Source organism: Phyllopteryx taeniolatus, chromosome 1 (genome assembly GCF_024500385.1).
Source record: "Phyllopteryx taeniolatus isolate TA_2022b chromosome 1, UOR_Ptae_1.2, whole genome shotgun sequence".
Taxonomy (NCBI): Eukaryota; Metazoa; Chordata; class Actinopteri; order Syngnathiformes; family Syngnathidae; genus Phyllopteryx; species Phyllopteryx taeniolatus.
The window spans coordinates 675152-687422 of record NC_084502.1 but is presented as its reverse complement, the minus strand read 5'-3'; the positions used below and the strand labels follow the sequence as shown (position 1 = coordinate 687422).

The 12271-nt window shown below is 44.1% G+C and overlaps 1 protein-coding gene across 7 annotated transcripts in view; it reads left to right on the top strand.

Moving 5' to 3' along the window:
- LOC133479524 (IQ motif and SEC7 domain-containing protein 1-like) overlaps nt 1–12271 on the top strand; it is a 78317-nt gene that overhangs the window by 41370 nt on the left and 24676 nt on the right. The window contains exon 1 of one of the 7 annotated variants that reach the window (XM_061777175.1): nt 7711–8600. The exons of the other annotated variants lie outside the window; for them this stretch is intronic. Within the exon in view, the coding sequence (XP_061633159.1) occupies nt 8536–8600 (65 nt within the window). The 5' untranslated portion in view covers nt 7711–8535. Of the gene's footprint in view, nt 1–7710; nt 8601–12271 lie in introns of those variants that run through there. 7 annotated transcript variants of the gene reach the window in all.

Sequence of the window (12271 nt, the reverse complement as noted above, 5' to 3'; positions counted from 1 at the left end):
ATTTTGCTTGTGCTGTTAAATGAGGTGAAATGCTAGCACAGCTAACTTTTTATTTGCATTTTGACATTTTGTTTGCAAATTTTGCTTCTGCTGCGTTTAGGTCGTTGTCACCGTGAAGAAGGGGAAAATAAGGCCACCGAAGTGAAGCGACGCATGAAGACACTCAAGTGCACTGCGCTCAATAATTCATGCAGCACGCAGCTGACATGTATTGGCTATTTTTAGCACGTTTGCATACCTGAACATGAGCAGTATTGTTATGGATTTATTACTCACTGCTCAACATCAGCTATGTCCTGACTAACTTACACTCATACGACTAATTGACTGCTAAGCGCTATATGCAATGCTGCTAATACTCCTAAATTTTGCTATTACTGCTGCCAATACTGCTGACTGTGTGAGTGCAGTAATCCCTCGCTATATCGCGGTTCACTTCTCACGGATTCAGTCTTATAGATACAGTTCCCTTTATTGGCTGTATGATTTTAATGTAGGCGGCACGGTGGACGCCCGGTTAGCACATCTGCCTCACAGTTCTGGCATTGTGAAATTTTAGCGGTTGCAACTCCTGGGAATTTGGAAAAATAATTAGCCGCCCCCACACCAGTTTTAGCGATCGAGGCGAAATTGGGCAAGCGTTTCTGTCGTGACAGGACCCGCGAAAAAGTCTCAAAGATCCAACTGAACAGGAAGTCGGCTATTGTGGCTTAAAGCTGCCATTTTGGATGAATTTCAGTGCTTATACTTTTTTCAAACTCCAATTAGCAAAATTGCCCAAATCAAAGCACAAAATAACACCTAGTAAATTTATCTTATTTCTACTGAAAACATCTTACTTTCGGACCGGCATCTTCCCCCACCATCGGAGCCAACTCACCACCAGGTGGTGTGTCCAAGACATGCGGCCGCAAGTCCGATGACACGACCACAAAGTCGATCAGGCCCAAACGTATTGTGAGGGTCTGCTGGGAACGTCTGGCAGAATCCCCTGTCAGAAGGAGTTTCAACTCCCACCTCCGACAGAACTTTGCTCATGTTCCGGGGGAGGCGGGGGAGATCGAGTCCGAGTGGACCATGTTCCGCGCCTCCATTGCTGAGGCGGCCGACCGGAGCTGTGGCCGTAAGGTGGTCGGTGCCTGTCGTGGCGGCAATCCCCGAACCCGTTGGTGGACACCAACGGTGAGGGATGCCGTCAAGCTGAAGAAGGAGTCCTATCGGGCCTTTTTGGCCTGTGGGACTCCTGAGGCAGCTGATGGGTACCGGCTGGCCAAGCGGAATGCAGCTCTGGTGGTCGCTGAAGCAAAAACTCGGGCATGGGAGGAGTTCGGTGAGGCCATGGAGAAAGACTTCCGGACGGCTTCGAGGAAATTCTGGTCCACTATCCGACGTCTCAGGAGAGGAAAGCAGTGCACCACCAACACTGTGTATAGTGGGGATGGGGCGCTGCTGACCTCGACTCGGGACGTTGTGAGTCGGTGGGGAGAATACTTCGAAGACCTCCTCAATTCCACCGCCTTCCCATGAGGAAGCAGAGTGTGGGTTCTCTGAGGTGGGCTCTCCTATCTCTGGGTTTGAGGTCACAAAGGTAGTTAAAAAGCTCCTCGGTGGCAGGGCCCCGGGGATGGATGAGATTCGCCCGGAGTTCCTAAAGGCTCTGGATGTTGTGGGGCTGTCCTGGTTGACACGCCTCTGCAACATCGCGTGGACATCGGGGACAGTGCCTCTGGATTGGCAGACTGGGGTGGTGGTCCCCCTTTTTAAGAAGGGGGACCGGAGGGTGTGTTCCAACTACAGGGGAATCACACTGCTCAGCCTCCCTGGTAAGGTCTATTCAGGAGTGCTGGAGAGGAGGGTCCGTCGGGAAGTCGAATCTCAGATTCAGGAGGAGCAGTGTGGTTTTCGTCCTGGCCGTGGAACAGTGGACCAGCAGGGTCCTCAAGGGTGCATGGGAGTTCGCCCAACCAGTCTACATGTGTTTTGTGGACTTGGAGAAGGCGTTCGACCGTGTCCCTCGGGGAGTCCTGTGGAGGGTGCTTCGGGATTATGGGGTACAGAACCCCCTGATACGGGCTGTTCGGTCCCTGTACGACCGGAGTCAGAGTTTGGTCCGCATATCCGGCAGTAAGTCGGACTCGTTCCCGGTGAGGGTTGGACTCCGCCAAGGCTGCCCTTTGTCGCCGATTCTGTTCATAACTTTTATGGACAGAATTTCTAGGCGCAGCCGAGGCGTAGAGGGGGTCCGGTTTGGTGGCCTCAGTATTGCATCTCTGCTTTTTGCAGATGATGTGGTTCTGTTGGCTTCATCAAGCCGTGACCTCCAACTCTCATTGGAGCAGTTCGCAGCCGAGTGTGAAGCGGCTGGGTTGAGAATCAGCACCTCCAAATCTGAGACAATGGTCCTCAGTCGGAAAAGGGTGGCATGCCCTCTCCGCTGCTCCTCCGCATTGAGAGGAGCCAGATGAGGTGGCTGGGGCATCTGATTCGGATGCCTCCTGGACGCCTCCCTGGTGAGGTGTTCTGGGCACGTCCTACCGGGAGGAGACCCCGGGGACGACCCAGGACACGCTGGAGAGACTACGTCCTTCGGCTGGCCTGGGAACGCCTCGGGATCCCCCCGGAAGAGCTGGATGAAGTGGCTGGGGAGAGGGAAGTCTGGGCGTCCCTGCTAAAGCTACTGCCCCCGCGACCCGACCCGGATAAGCAGTAGAAAATGGATGGATGGATGGATGGATGGATGGACATCTTACTTTCATTATTTTTAAGACAGTTTTGGCTTTTTTTCCCTACATTTTAAGCAAGACAAAAGGACTTGGTTTAGGATGCAAAATCTTATTTTAGGAATCTTATCAAGTCAATTCATACTAGTTCCACTGGCAGATTTTTTAAAATTTATTTGGGGGGGGGGTACATTTTTTGGATTGAAAAAATCTGCTAGTGGAACTAGTATGCATTGACTTCATAAGATTCTTAAAATGTGTATCTTACACCAAGTCATTTTGTTTTGCCGAAAATGTAGAAAACTGTCTTAAAATAAAGTAAGATGTTTTCAGTAGAAGAAATAAAGAAATATATAAGCGTTAGATACAAAAAGAGGATTTTGCATTTGTGCATTGAACAAGAAAGCAAACTTCTTTTTTTTTTCCGTCGCCATCTAACGTGGGAAGAGCACGGAGTCAAGCCCCCGTCGTGACGAACACTTGACGATACGAGCGCATCCCATAACGACAAACGCACGGCAAGGTGTCAGTAGATGACGCTCGTGCACTGTTTGGATGGCGCCAATGATACTGCGGCTGTTTGGAAAGTGGATTGAGTTGCGTGCAGAATTGCCGACTGTGCGCATTTTTCGACTGACGGGTCGACTCTGCTCCTCTGGCTCGCCGATCGTCACTTTTTATTTGTGCTTTGATTCATAGAGAGATAAGATTTCTACGTCATATTCTGCCCTTTGAACAAACTTTTTTGACGATGAATACTGCAGCTTACTGGGTGGCTCACAGTAGTTGTGAAACTCTTCTTCGTTTGTGTCTGCATGACTGTATTGTACTGCCCCCTGATGGCCAAGTTGCACACAAGCTGTCTGCAGCGAGACTGTATATAAATGGCCACAAAGTTATTTATTGTTTAAGGAAATATGATAAACATATGATAAAATGCCCTAAACATTTAATAATATTGTATGTATGTGTACAACGTTATTGTTAGGGGAGTCTAATTTACGTGATTTGCGCATGTGTGACATTCACAGTAACCCCCTGCCGTTCACACACCCAAACAACTAAATGTAAGCACAAAGAGAGTGAAATTGTATTAATGTAAAAAAAAAAAAAAAAAGCTGAGGGAGAAAAAGTCATACAAGTTTTCAATTTGCCACTATTTTCATGAGTGCACTAAAAACGGTTTAATCTCTGAAATGTTTTTGTTTGGTGTTCATTTGCGTATTACTGTTATTGGAGCGTTCCGTTTCACTTGCACGGGTGCTAAAGCTAACGTCGCAGTGGCTGGACGAGCAAAGCTTGCCGTGCAGTTGTGCTTTAATGACAAGTGAGTAGCAAGTGCGCTGTTAGCGATAGCCAGTACAGTACCTGCGTGTTATTGGAGTTTTTTTTTTTTTACATGAAATCAAGTCGTGAAAGATGCTGTGTAGGAATTGCTAAGTTAGTGGCATAATAAATAATGATGATAAATAATAAAATGAAATAAAAATATGCTGTCACATGATCCCCCCTCAAATATGCATTCCTAGAACCGGCCCTGGTTATAACTATTTGGGTTATTATTATTATTATTTTTTATCCATCCATCCATTTTCAACAGCGCTTATCCTGGTTAGGGTTGCAGGGCGCTGGAGCCTATCCCAGCTGACTCGGGGCGAAAGGCGTACTCCACCCTGAACTGGTCGCCAGTCAGTCGCAGGGCACACATAGACACGGACGACCGTTCGCACTCACATTCGCAGCGTCACTGAGTGGGAACTGAACAGTGACTTATTAAAAATATCGCAAAAAAAATGTTGTGTTCTTTGTGGAGGCTGGAACGGATTTCATGACTGTGATTTGAGATACGACTTAAACTCATTTCTCAAGGCGGCGCTACATAAGTGTTGCGCGTCCGTTTTTCCAGTTAATGCTTTTTTATTTGTTTTTAATTTTTTATTGACCTTCAGACTTTTGTTATGGATGTGGCGTCCAGTCGCGGAGTCCCGATTGTCCTGTCGCGCTTGCGTTGCCTTCAAGGAGCATAGGGAACGAGACTGCTCGGATTCGACTTCTTCTTGAGGCCTGATTTTGAGGAGCCGTCGTCGTGCAATATAACTTTTTTAAAAAGCTGAAACAAACATCAGCTGCAGCGTCCAGTCAGTACACGGGTGGGAGATGACAGACGGCATCCAATCAGAGCGATTGGAGCGGCTGTCAATCAAAACGCGACGAGACTTTTGCCAAAAAGTTGTGCACACGTTGTGAAGGACACGTCACTGGCTCGGTTAACCGCACGCGCACTTACACACATGGACAGACACACTCGCACAAACACACACACACACAAACATGCATACATACAAGCGAGAAAAAACAAACAACTCACATAGACACACGTGCACACGCAGACACATACACACTCAAAATCAAACAGCCACACACAGAGACACAAACACACACACACATGGACAAAAACACTAATAAAGACACACACACTACCACAAAAACACACATGCATGCACACAAACACCCACAGACAGACACACACGTACACAAACACAGACCCATACAGACACACAAACAAACACACACAAACTAAAAAAAAATGCATTGACACAAACATAAACTTGAAGCACACGTGCATACATAAGCAGACACACACACATCCCCCTCATCGTGCCTCTCCGGGTCGGGGGTCACTCGAGGCGTCAAGAGGCTGAGGATGCTGACTCGTGTTGCGTTCAGGAGCGTAGTTTTTTTCCCTCTCTCTGCCTTCCCGTCCGTCCTTCCTCCTCATTTCCTTCCCTTCTCACTTCCTCCATCCTTTCCAGCCTCCTCCTCCCTCGTGTGTCCTTCGTTTCTCTTACGCCTCCCGCTTTCCCCGCCTCACTGTCACCCTTTCGCTCCTCTCCTTTTCCATCTCTCGTTCCTGCCCTCTTCTCTTCTCTGCAATCCATCACTCACAATCCCAGAATTCAACTTTGACCATCAGACGGAAAGCGAGTGAGACAGAGGCAAAAAGAGAGAGCGACAGAGAAGCAAAGACGACGAGAGAGAGAGACAGAGAGGGTGGTGAGGATGGACGTTGCTCGGCGACGGTTGCCATGCAACGCGATGGGGAGGGACAGAAGGGAGGGGCTTGGTCGCAGGAGTCAAGTGAAGGGTTGCCATGGCGATGCAGGCTTCCTGCTGTCAGGCTAAAAGTGTGTGTGTGTGTGTGTGTCAGATTTCCTCTCGTGGGGAGATGACAAAAGAGGTCATATTTAGGATGAAGAATAGTTTGAATTTACTTAAATCATTTGTATGAAATGGAACAACCAAGTAAGGAGAAAAGTTGTAATACTGCGAGAGTTAAGTCATGTTTTTTCAAGAAATTCTTATTTTTCGAGATGTCATACTTTGGGAGGATAGAAGAAAGCTTTTTAAAAGAAAGTCAAGGTTGTGCGGAGTAAGATTTCTTTTACACGAGTCATATTTTTGTAATAAAATCTTTTTTCTTTTTTAAGTCCTTATTTTGCCATTGTAAAAACAAAATATTTATTTATATATTTTTTTTAAAAGTCATGCAGGTATTTGTTTTTAGAATTAAATTAAAATGAAAAGTATTTTTATTCAAGAAAGAAGTCAGATTTCTTCAGGTAAAAAGTCTTATTTATTTTTAAGAAAGGGTCACAATGTGAGAGAAAAGTTATATTGCTACGACAAAAAAAACCTCATTTTTTTCAAGATAAATTAGTAGAATAAAAGAAAATATTATTTTATGATGATAATATTTATATTTTGTAGTCTTTGGAGACTTAAAGTCATTTTCTAAAAAACAACAACAACAAAAATCTGGCTTTGGAAACAATATTTCACACCCCAGACTGGTCGCCGACCGGTTGCAGGGTACATAGACAAAGAATGGGCTGGTCGCCAGTAAATATCACGACACATATTGGATTAAAAAAATAAATAAACGAGCTTTCACCCTCAAATTTACACCTACGGACAGTTGAATGAAGCTAACATGCTGCTTTTGAAATGTCTCGCTAAACAAATTGGAGAATGAAACAATATCATGAAATGACTTCATGGATTGAAATAATACAAATTAATTCTTGTAAAATTATGACTTTTTCCCAAAATGAAATGACTTCAGGTATTGAAACAATACAAATTAATTCTTGTAAAAATATGACTTTTCTCTTAAAGAAATGACTTCATGAAACAATACAAATTAATTGTAAAAATATGACTTTTGTACAACCTTTTCCTTAGAATTTTTTTTTCTCTCAAAATGATGATAACGAATATGTTGCAGAAAACGACTTTATATCTTGAAACAATACAAATATTTTTTGTATGTAAAGTTGTGACTATTTTACAACTTAAAGGCTTAGTGGTATGGATGTATAATATTTTGGATTTAAAAAAAAATATCCTTTTTTTTTATTCAGAAAATGTTTTTTTTGGGGGGGGGGCTAAGCCTTTTTTTCCCCTGGAAAAAAAAATGGTACAGTTTTGTTTCTCTGTGAGTGCGAACGATAACCGGTCAGGCTTCAGCTCACCTCCGACCTTTTAGTGACCCTTAAAAAAATGGCTTTCAGATTATTTGATTTCGCAAAACGCACCGACGAGCACATGGAGATATACACGCTGCACTCTCCTGTACTTCCACTAACAACACAGGTTAAACTTAGCTCCTCCTTTTCTCTTATTCGAGCTGTATCATTTCAACATACTTCCTTGACACCAATGACTGTACTTATTTCTTATTAAGACAGGGCTTTGAAGCCATCTTGTGGGCATTTTCGGACCTCGATACGACTCGTTTAACCAATGGCGAGGGGTAGGATCTACCAAAAACAAAACAAAACAAAACCAAAAAATGCAAAAGGTGCTACAAATAGGCGGGGGTGCATTGCGCATAGAAAACAAGAATAATCAGTGTTGTGAGAAGGGTACAGTAGCTGTTTACATTTACAAGTTGCCCTGTTGGAAATGTAACAGAAACGGAATTATTTCAATGACTTTCTCAGAGCAATAGAACTCGTTGAAGTGGATTACATTTGGGTGACTTTTCGTAATTTTGAATGAATGCAAAGTGGAACTTTCAAATTAAAAAAATTAACCACATATTTGTTCTTGACACAAATGATAAACGGATAACTCAATGAGATGAAATGTAGATACACAATAAAAATGTGCTCGTTGCGTCATGTGTACAACGTGTGGAAAACATGACGCCGTGTTGATGTAATGACAAACGTGCACAATTTAGACAATTTCGCTTCTTAAGACAAACCAGATAAATGAATGTCCAAAAGTCAAATGTTCTTTTATGTGTCCTCGAGTGTAGCTAACTCTTTCAAAATCCCAGACACACTAATAGATTGCAGCACAAGGTGGCGCTGGGAGGTCATATTTGGAAAAATATGTCACGTTTGGACTTCGGCAGAATGCCACATGACCGGTGAGAGCCAATCGCGAGCGTCAACTTTCGACGGAGGAAGTCACGAAAAAAAATAAAAATAAAATCTGCGCTTTTGTGGCAATTTTTCAAATGTGACTCAAGTTGTAATCATGAGAAGCAACTGTGATTTAACGACGCCTTTTCTCGCAGTCACTAAAATGAATTCAAATCAATTTTGCAATGAAATGACATCTTGTGGTTCCACGTAAAGAGTGATCATCTGCAATTGATGGAGAGGAGGATGTGGAGGAGAGGAAGGCGCGCATCTCCCGCCTCCTCTGCCTCCCTCCCTCCCTCCCCTCGCTCCTCTTCCTCCTCTCCCTCCTCTTCCTCCGCTCAACGTTGCATTGGCGCGGACGAGCGAGGCGAAGCACAACAATGTGGTGCATCAACTGCGCGTCGGACAAAACGCCCGCCATTGCGCACAATAAGCTCCTCTACTGGTAAGGAGACCGACACCGACGGCGAGTGCGTGTGCGCGTGGTGCGCGCGATCGAGGGCCGATGGCGCACCGGCATGCCCGCGCGTCACACTTGACCGTTGACGACCCGACGTGCGCACGGCGGCTTTGCGCGCGTTGACTCTCTCGCCATCTTTGGGTGTCTCTCGAGCTTCTTGCTGGCCTGGCAACTCATCACGACTGCTCGAGTCAGACGTCTTTTGCTTTGGCGTTTCGTATCGTACAATTTCAAGTTTCAACGTGTAATATTAAACTATTTCGCACCGGACGTCAAGTGAAATATTCGTGTGAAAGCGTTTGTATATGAAGTCAACGCAAATGCGTGAATAAGCGCAAATTCAGGCAGGGCGACGCGAAAGATGCGGAAATTTGCTTCTTCGGCAATTCGCTCTTCCTACTCAAGCCGTAAATTTGCACGAGGCTGCGTCGCAACAGCCAATCGGCGTCAGGAATTCACCGCGAAGTCCCGGAGTTGTTGAGCAGCACGACGGCGGGTAAAATGATCGTCGCCGTCGCCGGAACATTTCGTTAACTTTCACCTCGCGTTACTCGCGGGAGGAGTGTACACACTCGGCGTGAATTCGCTTCATTGGCGTGACCGAAGATGAGATTTGAAACCGTAACCCTGTTTTTCAAACTTCATTTGAAACAGTAATCCTCTTTTGAAACCCTACTTTTAAAACCTAATCCTGTTTTGAAACCCTAATTTTTAACCTTAATCCTGTTCTCAAACCATAAAACGCTCTTGAAACCCTAATTTGAAACCCTAATCCTGTTATAAAACCCTAATGTGAAACCATAACCCTGTTTTGAAACCCTACTTTGAAACCCTAACCCTGTTTTAATACCCTAATTTGAACCCCTAACTCTGTTTTGAAACCCTAATTTAAAACCCTAACTCTACTTTGAAACCCTAACCCTGGTTTGAAACCCTAACCCTATTTTTAAACCCTAATTTGAAACCTTAACCCTGTTTTAAAACCCTAATTTGAAACACTAAAGATCAGGGTTTCAAATTAGGGTTTTGAAACAGGGTTAGGGTTTCAAAACTAGGGTTAGGTTTTCAGATTGGGGTTTTAAAACAGGATATAGGTTTCAAATTGGGGTTTTGGAACAGGATTAGGATTTCAAAGTAGGGTTTTAAGAGAGTTTTTGAGTTTGAAAACAGGATTAGGGTTTCATAGTAGGGTTCAAATTGGGTTAAGGACTCAAACTAGGTTTTCAAAACAGGGTTAGGTTTAGAAATTTAGGTTTTAAAACATGATTAGGGATTCAAGACAGGATTAGGGTTTCACAACAGAGTTAGGGTTTCAAATTTAGGTTTTAAAACATGATTAGGGATTCAAGACAGGATTAGGGTTTCACAACAGAGTTAGGGTTTCAAATTGGGGTTTTAAAACAGGATTAGGGTTTCAAATTGGGGTTTTTAGACAGTTTTAAGATTTGAAACCCCAATTTGAAACCTTAATCCTGCTTTGAGACTAAATTTTAAATCTTATGATTTGAAACCCTAAAAAACCCTGTTTTAAAACAATGTTTTGAAACCCAAACTCTGTTTTGAAATCCTAACCCGTCTTGAAACCCTACCCTGTTAATTCTTTCTATGTGCCAGTCGACGCCAGCTTTCAGGCTGACAGCGCCGCACTCGCTGTCGTCGCCGTCGACTGGACAGCGGCATCAAATTTTCGCAGGGTCTTATTCAAAACATCAACTGTCAAGTGTTCGCTTCGTATTTGTCCGTTTTTGCGCCAGGTTTTGTGTCTCGCCGTTTTAATTGCCTCAATGTGTTGTTTTCTCGCTACTGATTTCAATCTCACGGATGGAAATCTTTGTGTCGATTCAGTCTCTTCGTTTTCCCTCAATTCCTCAGCAGCATCGCAGTCATCGAAGTTGCTTTCATCACCAAATAAACAAAATGCTTCAATCACTCATTATTGTTTTAGACTGGCTGCTTTCTGTCCTCAGAGAACTTCTCGTGTATATTAGACTTCACGCCGATCTGATCGGTCTGATCGGTATCGGCCGATAATTAGCGTTTTATGCTGATCGGCTTTCATGTCATAATTCGCCGAGCTGATCAATGACGTCATCGATCTGCCCCGCACGAAACATTTAACTCCGCGTCGCCGTTGCATATAAATCCAAAAGCTAGTTTGTTTTTAGCCTTGTCACGTGCCTTGTGGCGCACTACTGTAACTATCTGACGGCCAATAACGTTTTTTTCAGTAATTGAATTACGTTAAGTTAGCACCCATTATTTCTGTCATGTAATGTTGATTTGACCTAAATTTATCAGTCAGTCAGTGGCCAATCCTTGAATGCCCCCTAGAGGTCATCGATGTTTTCACTTTTGAGCTGGGATGGGCGACCCTCGTGAGGATAAGCGCTACAGAAAATGGATGGATGGATACAGTACTCGGTACTCAGTGCACAATTATATACAATAAATGAACAAGTCATGTAAATGGACACATTGCTCCATCTTGTGAGTTATGGGTTTTTTAAACTTGCTGATCGGTGATCGGCCCCAAAAATCCCGATCGTGTAAAGCCAAGTTTATATATCAGAAAATCGGAATGTCTCAGGTTGCTGTGTTTGCTCGTGTATTCGGACGGCTAAGGGAGCTACGCATTCATTTGGAACAATGTTAATAGGAATTACTTGAACCATTCGAAGTGCCGATGAAATTTTCTGAGCCAATCAGAATCAAGTATTCACCAAGTCCATGGTATAATACTGTGTGCTCTCACACAAACATTGCAGTTGCGCTTCCAAGCACCTTAAAAAAAAACACGGATCGATTTGTATTTTTTTTTACACGTTCAGAATTTTTGGTTTTTGAAAATAGAGCTGTCATAACCAGAGATGGGACCAAGTCATCGCTTATCCAGTCGCAAGTCAGTCTCAAGTCGTTGCCCTCCAGTCTCGAGTCAAGTCCCAAGTTAAGACAGGCAAGTCCCGAGTCAAGTCACAAGTCCTGTTTCAAAGTCTTGGACTCACGACTTAACTGTGACTTGAAGCCGAAAAAGGCAAGTCCTGAGTCAAGTCGCAAGTCCCAGACTTTGAGTTTCAAAGATGAGGACTTGCGAATTGACCTCGAGTTCAAAGTCTTGGGCTTGCGACTTAACTGCGACTTGAAGTTGAAAAAGGCAAGTCCCGAGTCAAGTCGCGAGTCCTGTTTCAAAGTCTAGGACTCACGACTTGACTTTGAGTTTCAAAGTCTTGGACTTGTGACTTGAAGTTGAGACAGGCAGAGTCAAGTCATAAGCACTGTTTCAAAGTCTAGGACTGCTGACTTGACTGTGAGTTCGAAGTCGTGGACTTGCAACTTGACTGCGACTTGAAGTTGAGACCGGCAAGTCCCGAGTCAAAGTCGCAAGTCCTGTTTCAATGTCTAAGAATTGCGACTTGCCTGTCTCGACTTGCGAATGGATAGCTGGGATAAGCTCCAGCACGCCCGCGACCCACGTGAGGAGAAGGGGTTTCGGAGAATGAATGAATACAGGATAACCCAAGTGATTTTTTTCAGTCTCGTCAGTCCCTGTCAGATGTTTTTTTTTTGCAAAAGTAAGACGAGGATTTATGTTGTTTTTGGTCAGCGGTGTTTTTTTTGCCCATTTTTTGCCAAGTCTCCTCCTTATTGTTGCGTCATGA